At 43.1% G+C, this 12,500-nt stretch overlaps 1 protein-coding gene and 1 long non-coding RNA gene across 2 annotated transcripts in view; one reads left to right on the top strand and one right to left on the bottom strand.

Annotated features, from left to right (window-relative positions):
• LOC135108063 (uncharacterized) overlaps positions 1–12,500 on the top strand; it is a 48,561-nt gene that overhangs the window by 17,040 nt on the left and 19,021 nt on the right. Inside the window, exons 4-5 of the long non-coding RNA XR_010272129.1 lie at positions 10,582–11,117; positions 11,386–11,573. This is a non-coding gene — a long non-coding RNA (uncharacterized LOC135108063). The remainder of the gene's footprint in view (positions 1–10,581; positions 11,118–11,385; positions 11,574–12,500) is intronic.
• LOC135108061 (uncharacterized) overlaps positions 10,228–12,500 on the bottom strand; it is a 117,504-nt gene continuing 115,231 nt past the window's right edge. Inside the window, 2 exon segments of the mRNA XM_064018658.1 lie at positions 10,228–11,001; positions 11,394–11,558. Of these exon segments, the coding sequence (XP_063874728.1) occupies positions 10,584–11,001; positions 11,394–11,558 (583 nt within the window). The 3' untranslated portion in view covers positions 10,228–10,583.

Raw genomic sequence — 12,500 nt, 5'->3', positions numbered from 1 at the left:
CTTCCAGACAGACCAATCAAAGCTTTCCAATCCTTCCAGTCCAACCAATCACAGACTTCCAGTCCTTCCAGACAGACCAACCAGAGCTCTTCAATCCTTCCAAGCCCCCCAGTCGCTGCCTTCCAGTCCTTCCAGACCGACCAATCACAATGGCCTGATCCTAAAGCAAGCACCAATCACGAGGCAGAACAGTTAAGAGCCACCAATCAGCGTGCAGAATTCTCGCTGGTACCAATACTCAGATGTACGCGTCCCTGTGTGTGTGTGTGTGTGTGTGTGTGTGTGTGTGTGTGTTTACGGATCTGGCTGTTGGATGGTGCACACAATAGCGCCTCTGTTCCTGGCACGGGGGCAGCACCGAGCGTCTCTGATTGAAGGCACCACTGTGTTATCCTGCTGCCTTCCTACTGCTGCTGGTGCTGGCGGTGGTGCTGGTGGTGTTGGTGTTGGTGGTAGGGGTGTTGGTGATATGGGCATAGTAAATGGGAGCTGGTGTTGGTGATATGGTGGTTTCAGTGGTGGTGATAGTGGTGATGGTGGTAGTGGTGGCAGTAGTGGTGGTGGTGATTTTAGTAATAGTTTTGGGGGTATTAAGAATGGTAGTGGTAGTAGGAGTAGTTATAATAGTAGTTGTGATAGCAAAGCGTGTTTGTGTTAGTAAAGCTGATGGTGGTACTAGAAATGGCCGTAGTAGTTGTAGTAGTAATAGCAATAGTACTAGTAGTAGTAGTATGAGTAGTAGCAGTAGCAGTATACATAGAAATTGCCGTAGCAAGGGAAGCAGCAAGTCCTAAATATATACAGTAGAAGAGGGGACAAGTTTGTTAGAGTGGGCCGTGTTATCGAGTGTTGACTGGCTGGCGATGTGTGGCGGCGGTGTGTGGCGGCGGGAGGCTGCTGGAGGATCTGTGGTGACACTCTGAAAACTTCGTCATCGCCTCGTATAGAAGTGGTTCCCTTGCGCTTTGTTATGTATTTTGTACCTACACCACCACCATCACCACCACCACTTTTTCCTTCTTCTGCTCCTATTTCCTGCTACTCCTTTTGGTGTTGCTGTTGTTGTTTCTCTTATTGTGTGTTATTTTGTTGGTTTTCTCCGTTTTTCTGTGTATAGATGTGGTTTCCCTTGCCCTTTTATTTTTACCACCACCATCACCACCACTACCACCACCACCACCACCACCACCACCACCACCACCAGCACAACCACCATCTTTCTGACGTTGTACAAGAGTGTTTTTATTGTTTCGTAAATGTTTTTTTTTTTCATTTCTTGCTGTGTATTTGCTTTTTTTTCCGTTTTTATGTTCTCGATTTCAGTCTCTCCCCAGCCTCTCTCTCTCTCTCTCTCTCTCTCTCTCTCTCTCTCTCTCTCTCTCTCTCTCTCTCTCTCTCTCTCTCTCTCTCTCTCTCTCTCTTAGATAGTTGAACACATCCCCCACTTTGTCAGGATATGTCCGCGTGTGTATGTGTGTCCGTGTGTGTATGTGTGTCCGTTTCTGTGTGTGTGTGTGTGTGTGTGTGTGTGTGTGTGTGTGTGTGTGTGTGTGTGTGTGTCAGAGCTTCCTGCTGGCACGATAAATAATTCTTTTGGAAGCGCGTGATGTCAAAAGAAAATAAAGAAAAAAAAACCTCACACAGCACATTACGTCCACTTTTAAAACTCTGCGCTGGGAATAATGCAAACGTTAATTTCTGATTATGTTGTGTAATTAATTTTACCTTTTTTTTGTAATCATGTATTTTGAGTGTTTTGCTTTTTTACATAACTGTATTACATTAAGTGTTATTGTACATTCTATATTGTGTGTGTGGAGAGAGAGAGAGAGAGAGAGAGAGAGAGAGAGAGAGAGAGAGAGAGAGAGAGAGAGAGAGAGAGAGAGAGAGAGATTTCAGTATGGTAACTTTTTAGTATTAAGAAAACCGTTTCAACTTTGAATATAAACTCAGTCTCTCTCTCTCTCTCTCTCTCTCTCTCTCTCTCTCTCTCTCTCTCTCTCTCTCTCTCTCTCTCTCTCTCTCTCTCTCTCTCTCTCTCTAATACACGAGTTTGCTCAAGTGTTTGTACAGCGGAATGGCGAAGCTACCGGACCATCGCTGTGTGTGTGTGCGCGTGTGTGTGTGTGTGTATGTGTGTGTGTGTGTGTCTATGTGTGTGTGTGTGTGTGTGTGTGTGTGTGTGTGTGTGGGTTTCTCTTTACAGGTATTCTTGATTTCCCACAAGGACACTATAGGGTAACGCTCCTCCTCCTCTTCTTCCCCCTCCTCCACCTCCTCCTCCTCCTCCTCCTCCTCCTCCTCCTCCTCCTCCTCCTCCTCCTCCTCCTCCTCCTCCTCCTCCTCCTCCTCCTTTTCTTTCGTTCTTATTTTCGTAATTTTCCAGAATATTTTTGTACCCTTCCGCTTAATACAATCATCCTATCTTCTACTATTTCCTATTTTGTCCTCTTTATTTCAACATTTTATCTCTTCTTCGTGTCATCTTCTTCCCTTGTCATTCCTTTTCTCCTTTTATTTCTCTTCTCTTTTTCTAAGTTTCTCCGGTTTTCCTCTTACTTTCCTTTACCCATTTTTTTTATCTCCTTTCAGATTATCTTTCTTGTAACCATCATTTCTCTCTCTCTCTCTCTCTCTCTCTCTCTCTCTCTCTCTCTCTCTCTCTCTCTCTCTCTCTCTCTCTCTCTCTCTCTCTCTCTCTCTCACTATTCAGGTGTAAATGATGGTCTTAAAGCCACCATCTACCTCGACATTGCTAGTTCCTCTTCCTCTTACTCTCCCTCTCTCTCTCTCTCTCTCTCTCTCTCTCTCTCTCTCTCTCTCTCTCTCTCTCTCTCTCTCTCTCTCTCTCTCTCTCTCTCCCTCTTTCTCCGTCCTTCTCTCCAAATCCCTCCCTTCATCCATTCATCTATCAGTCCAACTCTCTCTCTCTCTCTCTCTCTCTCTCTCTCTCTCTCTCTCTCTCTCTCTCTCTCTCTCTCTCTCTCTCTCTCTCTCTCTCTCTCTCTCTCTCTCCTTTCCTTCCTTCCTTCCTGCTTTTCTTCTTCCCCTATTGTTTTTCTCTCCTTTTTACTTTTCTTTGCTTCCCTTCCTTCCTGTCTTCCTGTTTCATCTTCCATCTCTTCCTTCTCCTCTTCCTCATCCTCCTCCTTCTCCTCCTTTTCGTGTTGTTTTCGTTGTTGTTTCTTTTACTGTGTGTTTTGTTTTGCTGAGTTCTCTTTGTTTCTCTATGTATTTCTTCTTTCCCCTCTTCTACTTCTTCTTCCTCTTCCTCCTCCTCCTCCTCCTCCTCCTTCTCCTATTCCAGTAATTGATTCGGTGAATATAATTGATAATTGAATCTAAGATATTTCCACACGTGATATGTAGAAGTCAATTAAGTTAGTATTATTTTTCTTACACCTGTCAGATAAATGTATATAGCAAGTCGCAATTTAATATACATTTAATTCAATTTCCCCCTTGCTAGCATCGAGTATATTCACCTTTAACTAGACAGATGCCAAAAAAAGAAAAGAAAAAGAAAAAGAAAAAAATATGGTTGAAATATCTAACGAACCGATATGATTTTTTATGCTTTTTATTTATTTTATTTTTTTTTACTTTTTTTTTTTGGCTTGAGGGAAAAATTGGGAACGGCAAAGAAAAAAGATGAAAGTTTACAGGCAAATTTGAAAAGCGTGAAATGCGACGCGGAAGAAAAATCTCATGGACTGCCTGACATTACTTCCTGTCATGCACACTTGTACGATTTTCACGCGGCAAATGTCAGCGTCTCTCTCTCTCTCTCTCTCTCTCTCTCTCTCTCTCTCTCTCTCTCTCTCTCTCTCTCTCTCTCTCTCTCTCTCTCTCTACATTTTTCCCAGTGTGCCTTAGAAATGTAGTTTTGTAGTTTCTCCCTCTCTCCCTCTCTCTCTCTCTCTCTCTCTCTCTCTCTCTCTCTCTCTCTCTCTCTCTCTCTCTCTCTCTCTCTCTCTCTCTCTCTCTCTCTCTCTCTCTAATCTCATGCCCTCACCAGACCTCATAAAAGTTAACAACCTCCCTCCCTCTCCCCTCCCAGATGAAAAAAAGGGAGAAAAAAATGGAATAAGAATGACAAACAGTAATGGGGAGGCAAAAAAAGGGGCGAGGGGGAGAATAAATGGGAGCATAAGGGGGAGGACGTGATAAGGGAAGGGGTGGGGGGGCCAAGGAATAGGGGGCTGGAAGGGTCTTTTTGAGGGTAAACATAGTGGTGAAGTGAGCTTTAAGTGATCATGAATATGTTGATTGCTTTACCTACAAGATGGGTGAGGCTGTGATGCGCCGCCTGCTCTGCTTTTTGCTTCTTATGCTTCTGCTTCTGCTTCTGCTCCTGCTGGTGTGTCTGTTGCGCCTGTCTCTTTTCTTCTTCTTTTCTTCTCTTCTTCTCTTCTTCTGCCTGTCTACCTGTTTGTGTGTTTCTACTTCTATTTCTCTTCTAGTTTTCTTTTTCTTCAGCTTGTCTACCTGTTAGTTTGTGTTTCTACTTTTATTTGTCTCTCTTTTGTTCTTTTCTTGAGTTCATGTACTTGTTAGTTTGTGTTTCTACTTGTTTATCTCTTTTTTTCTTATTCATGTGTTTTCTTACCTGTTGGGTTGTGTTTGTACTTCTGTTTTTGCTTTCATTTCTTTCATTTCTTTGATTTTTCCTCTTCTGCTTCTGTGGGTGTATCTTTTTCTTCTCCTCCTCCTCTATTTCCTCTTTCCCTTCCGTTTTCTGCATCGTCTCCTTCTCCTCCTCCTCCTCCTCCTCCTCCTCCTCTGCATCTCTCTTCGTGTATAATAATGATGTGATCTCAAGTTTGATTTGGTTTTCATGATTTCATGGAGAGTTTTGTGTTTTTTAAAATTTTGTATCCTGCCATTTTTAGTTTATATTTGTTGTTTTGTGATTCATTTGTTTATTTTCTTTGTGAATTTATTTTGTGGTCAGTTGGATAGTTTGTTCAAGTATTTTTCTGTTTGTTTATGTCACTGTGCCTTTCTTTTCCAGCTCTTTTTGTGTTTTTATCCTTACAAAAAAAAAGTCAATGGGAAAAATACAACTGTCATAGATCATTCTTTATTTTTCATTCATCTTTGTACAAAAATACTGGGCGCGCACGTTCGTACGAGTAATAATAAACAAAAAACTATCACGTGGCGCTGTAATCTCCGTGAACATTGTGTGAAATCTTAACAGTACGTAGAAAAAAAAAAGAAAAAGAAAGAGAGGACGTCGAAAAAAAAAAAAGTACTAATTTAAGAGGAAAATGAGTGGAAAGCAAAAGAAAGAAGAGTAGGAAGAAGTAGAAGAGAAAGTAAAATAGCTTAAAAAAAGAGCTCAAGTACATTGGAATAAAAAAAATCTGAGTAAAGAAAGGAAAAGCGTAAGAATAAGATTAATGAACACGTTGCGTGAAGGAGAAATAAGAAAACTAAAGCAGGCTGATGAAATTGGGGAACAAAAGAAGGAGGAAAAGGAGAGAGCGAGGAGGACGAAAAATAAAGGAGAGACTAAGATTCGAAGAGAGAGGAAAATGAGAAAGAGGCGGAATGAAAACGTGAAGGAATGTAAGAGAGAGAGAGAGAGAGAGAGAGAGAGAGAGAGAGAGAGAGAGAGAGAGAGAGAGAGAGAGAGAGAGAGTGGGAGGGGTATGAGGGAATATATATAAAAGAAAAATGTAGAGAAAAAGTAGAAAAATAAATGGACAAGCAAGCAAACAAACAGATAAACAAACAGAAAAGAAGAGTATCCAGTGCAACACACACACACACACACACACACACACACACACACACACACACACACACACACACACACACACACACACACACACACATGCACGTACACACAAAACAAAACAAAAACAAAAAAAGAAACACACTGAAAAATATTTGAAGCAGTAAATCAGAGAGAGAGAGAGAGAGAGAGAGAGAGAGAGAGAGAGAGAGAGAGAGAGAGAGAGAGAGAGAGAGAAAGTATCAACAACACCCCACCTCCTACTCCAAAAAAGAAGAAAGAAAAACAAAAACACAGGTTAACAAATCAGGTGGAAGAAGAAGACAATGCATACAAGAATCTTCCTTCGTTTCATCCTCCCGAAGAAGGAAGACAAACATGGCGTAAAACTCTCAAAAGTGTAACAATTGTGCTTTTTTAGCTTTGCGCGAGTGTTGTAGTCTGTCCCTCCTTCCCTCCATCCCTCCCTCCCTCCCTCCCTCCCTCCCTCCCTCCCTCTCACTTCCAGCTGGGACGAGCGGTAAGGTTGAGTGGGGAAAGAGAGCAAGAGGAAATTCTTGCTTTACTTTTTTTTTTCTTTTTCGAGGTGAGAGAGACGAGTGAGTGAGTGAATGAGTGAGTGAACGGGTGAGTGAATGAGTGGAGGTTCTCTCTCTTTTAGTTTTGGGTTGTTAAATTGAGTTGGAAAAGGGTGAAAGAAGATCTCCGCCTTTTCTTTCACGTGGTAAGAGAGACGAGTGAGTGAGTGAGAGTGAGTGAGTGAGTGGGGATTACCTCTCTTTTATTTCCGGGGTATCCTGGTTGAGTGTGAAGGAAAGGGAGAAAGAGAGTGTAGTTTTGGGGTGAGAGGGAAAGATTAATAAGCCTTAGCTATTAATGAACGAGTGAAAGAGTGTGACTTAGAATGAAGGATTCGAGTGAGGTATAAGAATCATAAAAAGAGTAACAGGTGTGTGAATCATGAGTGAATCTTAACTTAGCATAAAATAACAAGGACTAGCAAACTTAAACAATAAAACCCCCCCAAAAAAAAAACAAGAATAAAGTAAAACCAATACATTAGAAACAAGAGAAAAGGAGAAGAGAACATCAACAATAGCAAGAATGAAGGAGAGAGAGAGAGAGAGAGAGAGAGAGAGAGAGAGAGAGAGAGAGAGAGAGAGAGAGAGAGAGACGGTGAGGGAGAGACAGAGTGAAAGGGGAGCCGTACTTAAAAATTGAAGGGAGATTGAGGGGAGCGAAATAAGTGTTTAGGGAGCAACACTGAGTAACGTGGAAGGTCTTGAGGTATGAAGCAGATAAATGAGGAGGCGAGGGACAGGTGGTGGTGACAGGTGTTCAGTCTTGAGGGACACGCCAGATGAAAGGTGAGAAATGATGCCGAGGACTGACAGAGAGCGCGAGGCAGAGTGAATACGAGTAGGAATGTGAGAGAAAGTTGAATAAATAATGCAATGTGTGGCAAAAGTCGTAGTTAACATGTTCTGGTGTGTGAATAGTGGATGGCAGGTGGCGGAAGGAAGTGAATAAATGTAGGAATATGAAATGGAGTGAATTAATGAAGGAATATGATATGACGTGTAAAGTTAATTTGCTTAGATGAATGAGTGATGAATGTAGATAACGATGACAAATGAAAATAAATGAATAATTAAAGGAAATGTAATTAATACATAAATTAGATGTGTTTGTAATTTCAGAAACGAACTGTTGCTTCCTTTCTCCATGTAATCACTTTAAGTTCTTAAGGGAAGTTGATAACAATCATAATATTAATAATGACGTGTTTCTCAGCACTGCATATCTGGAAGAAGTAAAGATAAAAAGATAGGATATAAAATAAGATATAGAGTTATTAAGAACGTGAATACTAGCGGTAATGAGTGAAATTAACGTAATCTGAAGACTTCTATATATCTCATTGCATCTCTGGAAGAGATCAATGGAAAAAAAGGAATTATCAAGATTATGAACACTAATAGTAATGAATGAAATTAACGTAACCTGAACACACTTACATATATTCTATTGTGTCTTTGGTGAAAGTGGCAAGAAGTCTGGGAGTTATCAAGAATAAAGAATGTTAGAAAGATGGGGAGTCATTAAGAATATGAACACTAATAGTAATGAATAAATCGAATGTAACCTGAACGCTTTTATACATTTAAATAAATAGATAAATAAATAAATAAATAAATAAATAAATATATATATATATATATATATATATATATATATATATATATATATATATATATATATATATATATATATATATATATATATATATTATGTATGTCGTGAAAATGGTGAAAAGAGAGGCATATATCAAGAATATGAATACCAGTAACAATGCATGAAGTTCACTTAACCTGAACACTCATAACATTTTACTTTGTCTCTGGTAAAAACTGTAAGAAGGAAGCCAGGCAGGTAGTTATCAAGAATATATATAATGACCATCAAGTATAAAGTTAATGTAATCAGCACGCTTCTCTATTCCCCGTGTACCGAGTTGCAGGGGAGCGGCGCCCACCTTGCCTGAATCCCTCTCGTTTGTCACGCGAGTCGCTCCCAATCACCTCCTAAACCTCTTCATTTAATGCGTCATTTTTACTCGCGATAAGATTATCCGGCGGCGATTCGCGTGAAAAGCTATTTTATCACACCTTTTATTCTGACCTCAATCGCTTCACTGCATCTCGTCCCCTCTTTCTCTCTCTCTGTGTCTCTCTCTTTCCTTGCGTCTCTTCCACAGTTTCCCCTTCCATTTCCATTCCAAGTCCACCTTCCTCAACCTCACCCTCATTCCAGCAAGACCCGCTACTCATTATCGCATGCATATTTATGGAACGCGTACAGAACCGAGGAACCAGGAGGGAGAGGCAAACCGCGTCCCTGGTAAGAGGAGGAGCCCGCGAGGAGGGAGTCTTCGATGTGTTTAGGGGCGAACCGGAGGGAGGCGCGAACCGGGGAGAACCAGGAGCGAACCGGGGACGAACCAGGGATGAATTGGGGACGAAACAAAGGTAAAGTTGTGGATGAATCAATAGGCGAATCAGGAATCAACCTGTGCTGAACCAGGGATGAATTAGGGGTGAACCAGAGACGAATCAGGGAGTGAACCAGTGGGTCAGTTGGTGAACTAGGGATGAATTAGGGAAGAAAAATGGTTTACAAGGAACGAACCAGAACGAATAAAGGATGAACCAGAACAAACCAAAAACGAACCAGTAATGAACCGGGTATGAATCAGGGACGAACCAGCAATGAACCAGGAGCGAACCAGTGGGTGGACCAGGGACGTGAACCAGTGGGCGAACCAGGGGCGTGAACTAGAGGAGTGTTGGTGGTTATGGATGGGGCGTGGGCAGCGTTGGTTGGCGGTCAGTCTCGTCTGTGGGAAAGAAAACGAGATGTGAGAATTAAAGTTTTACTGGACATGGCCGTTTTTGCCTGTTGTGTGTGTGTGTGTGTGTGTGTGTGTGTGTGTGTAGGTAGGACTAAGGCATGTCTAAATCTCATTTTTTTTTTTTTTATTATTTTACCTCCTTTTCTCCTCCTCTCCCTCTTCCTCCTCTTCGTCGCCTCTAGTTTATCCTCCATTCTCCCTCTTCTCCCTCTCCTTTCCCATTCTCCTCCGCTCCTTCCGCTATCCTCTCCATCCCCGGCTCTTCTTCTCCCTCCTTCGTCTCTCCTTCACGGGTGCCTGCAAGAGAGAGAGAGAGAGAGAGAGAGAGAGAGAGAGAGAGAGAGAGAGAGAGAGAGAGAGACAGAGATGGGGTTGAACAGTTTTTCTCATTAGATATAAAATAAAATAGTTTGGCCAGCAATTAAATCTGAAGAAGTTTTGAATCACTTGCCTTTTGTTAAGCTGAAAAGTCTAAGTAAAAAGTCTTTATCTCAGAAACGCAGAATTATTATTACTTTTTCATGAAACGAGATTAACTATTTTATTTCACTTATATTTCTTCGGTGCTTTCAAGATTTTCTACCTTCTTTCCTCATCCTTTCCTTTCCTTTCCATCTTTCCCGTAATTTCCTCTCTCTTTTTCCTTTCCCGTGAGCTTTCAACTCTTTTATTTCTTTGTGTCTTTTTCCCATGTTCCCTCCTTCAAAATCTAACTTCTTTTTCGTTTTCTCTCCTTTCTCTCCTTTCTTTTCTTCCTACAACTGCAAGCAAACACTTCTTCCTCCTTGAAGGTCTTATTCTTATATCCCTCCTTCCTCCACCTCGCTTTCCTCCACCTTCTCCTCTCTCTTTCATTCCCTTCTTCACTCTTCATCAAGCTTCACCTTCCTCCTCCTTTATTCTCTCCTGCCTTCCTTAATCCCCTATTCCTTTAGTCACATATCTTCCTACTACTACCTTCGTTTTTCCTCCTCTCTCACTATTGGGACATACTTGAATAGAATAGAATATACTAAGGAAACAAACAGAACAGTGCATGCATTTTGGGCAATAAGAGAAAAGTACAGGAAAGAGAAAGAAGAAAGCACAAGGCCCAGACAGTGGTAAGGGACACGTCAGGGAGTGCCGTGTTAAAGGCAACACTCCCGACCTACCAACGACTCCTAGCACCATATTCTGAAACTGCCCGGCACCTCCACCACATTCAAAAGGCTTTAGTAGAAGCTACACGGGGTTTTTTAATTTTTTTTTTTTACTGTTCTAGTGACAGATTACCAAGAGTCCTACGTTATTAAGAAGCGAAACAGACTTGAAAAACCTGCCAATCATCTCTGCGGCCTTTGAAAATAGTCGTGGTGAAAGCGAGAGAGATAGAGATAGCAAAGCGTTTCTGAGTACTGGCTTTATTTAATCCTTACCTTCCCAGCCTCAGGACTCAGGGTCGGGGCGCGGCGGGAGGGAAGGCAGCGCGAGGGAGGGACGGAGCGGCTGGGGAGACTCGCCGAAGGAGGCACTTTTGGAGTAAGAAGATCCTTTGTGGTTCTGGAGGCTCTTCGCTTCCTGCAAACCTTTCAGTGTCTGGAGACCTTGAAGACCATGCAGACCCAGAAGACCCTGCAGACCCGGAAGACCACGCCCGCCCTCCTCGTACCTCCGCTTTAGTATAGACCGCAGAGGCTCTGTGGAAGCGAGCGTCGGGTCCTCCATCGGGTCTTCGGGGGAGTCGCTGGAGGCCGCTGCTTGGGGGTAACGGGGGAGGCTCGAGGTCGGCGTCTCCGGACAAGGCGGCGGCACGTTCTCATTGTCGTCCTCCCCATTGAACTCCGCCAGGGTAGCGCCTTCCCTCCTGGCGGAATGGAGAAACAGTAGATGAAAGAGAAGGAAGGAAGAGGCGGAACAGCAGGAAGACAGAGAGGAAGGGACGCAGAGAGAAGGGACGCAGAGAGAAGGGAGAGGAAAGAGGTAAGAATTTCATGTGTAAGTGTCTGTCTGTGTGTGTTTGTGTATCGATCCCATTAATTGGCTGCGTCACCTCACCTGCCTGTGACCTAAACACCTGAGCGGCCCTTTCGTGACGTGAAATGAGACCAGGTGGACTTGCATTTATGTCTTTGAACTCACACTGGCATGAAATAGTGAAATAGTGACCAACATACCAACACTAACAATACCAAACTACCACCACTACTACTACCAATATTACCGCCATTCCTACGTATCTCTCCTACAGCAACATACCCCTCACTCCTGTGGCTCGCCTCGTAGGACTCCTTCATGCGGTACAGCTGCTCCTGAAGCTTCCTATACTCCAGCAGGAACTTCTCAAGCTGCGCCGCGTGGTACTCTAGATTGCAAGGATCCTTCGAGCCTCCTGCAGCGCCGCCGGCAGTCCCTCGCTCACCCCTGCGGCGCAACGGGGTGAGTGAACGGTGAATTGTGTATGTGTGTGTGCGAGAGAGAGAGAGTTAGGGGAAGGGAGAGAGAGAGCAAGGGTGTAGGGTGATGTTAAATAGGAAGGGTAAAAAAATAGGGTAAGGGCAGAGGGGAAGAATGGGGAATGATAGGGGAGAGAGAGGGAGTGTGAAAGTATAGGGTGAATATAGTTAGTGAGAGGGGAAAAGAGTGACGAGATAGCAAGTGGGTGAAGGTTAAGGGTGAGAGAGAGAGAGAGAGAGAGAGAGAGAGAGAGAGAGAGAGAGAGAGAGAGAGAGAGAGAGAGAGAGAGAGAGAGAGAGAGAGAGAGAGAGAAATATATGCGGATAGAGATGAGAAATTGTAATGAGAGGAATCAGAAAGCAAATGAGAGAGGAGGAGGAGGAGGAGGAGGAGGAGAAAGAAGATGAAAATGGGGAGGAAGAAAAAGAAGACAGATAAAAGTGATTATGGAACAGACTAATTCTAACTTCTCTTCCAACCACACACACACACACACACACACACACACACACACACACACACACACACACACACACACACACACACACACACACACACACACATCAAAAAATTATCTGCTCTATATCATTACAGTTAAACCTTTCTCCTCCTCCTCCTCCTCCTCCACCTCCTCCTCCTCCTCCTCCTCCTCCTCCTCCTCCTTCTCCTCCTCCTCCTCCTCCTCCTCCTCCTCCTCCTCCTCTTTCTCCTCCTCCTCTTCCTCCTCCTCCTCTTCCTCCTCCTCCTCTTCAACACTACTACCTGCAAATTGAATCTATATCATCCTAACACTGCACAAGACTGTATGTGTGTGTGTGTGTGTGTGTGTGTGTGTGTGTGTGTGTGTGTGTGTGTGTGTGTGTGTGTGTGTGTGTGTGTGTGTGTAAAGATGAGGAAACAAATGACTTT

The sequence above is a fragment of the Scylla paramamosain genome, chromosome 16 (assembly GCF_035594125.1).
Source record: "Scylla paramamosain isolate STU-SP2022 chromosome 16, ASM3559412v1, whole genome shotgun sequence".
Taxonomy (NCBI): domain Eukaryota; kingdom Metazoa; phylum Arthropoda; class Malacostraca; order Decapoda; family Portunidae; genus Scylla; species Scylla paramamosain.
The sequence above is the reverse complement of the archived record's forward strand: the minus strand, read 5'-3'. Positions and strand labels throughout refer to the sequence as shown.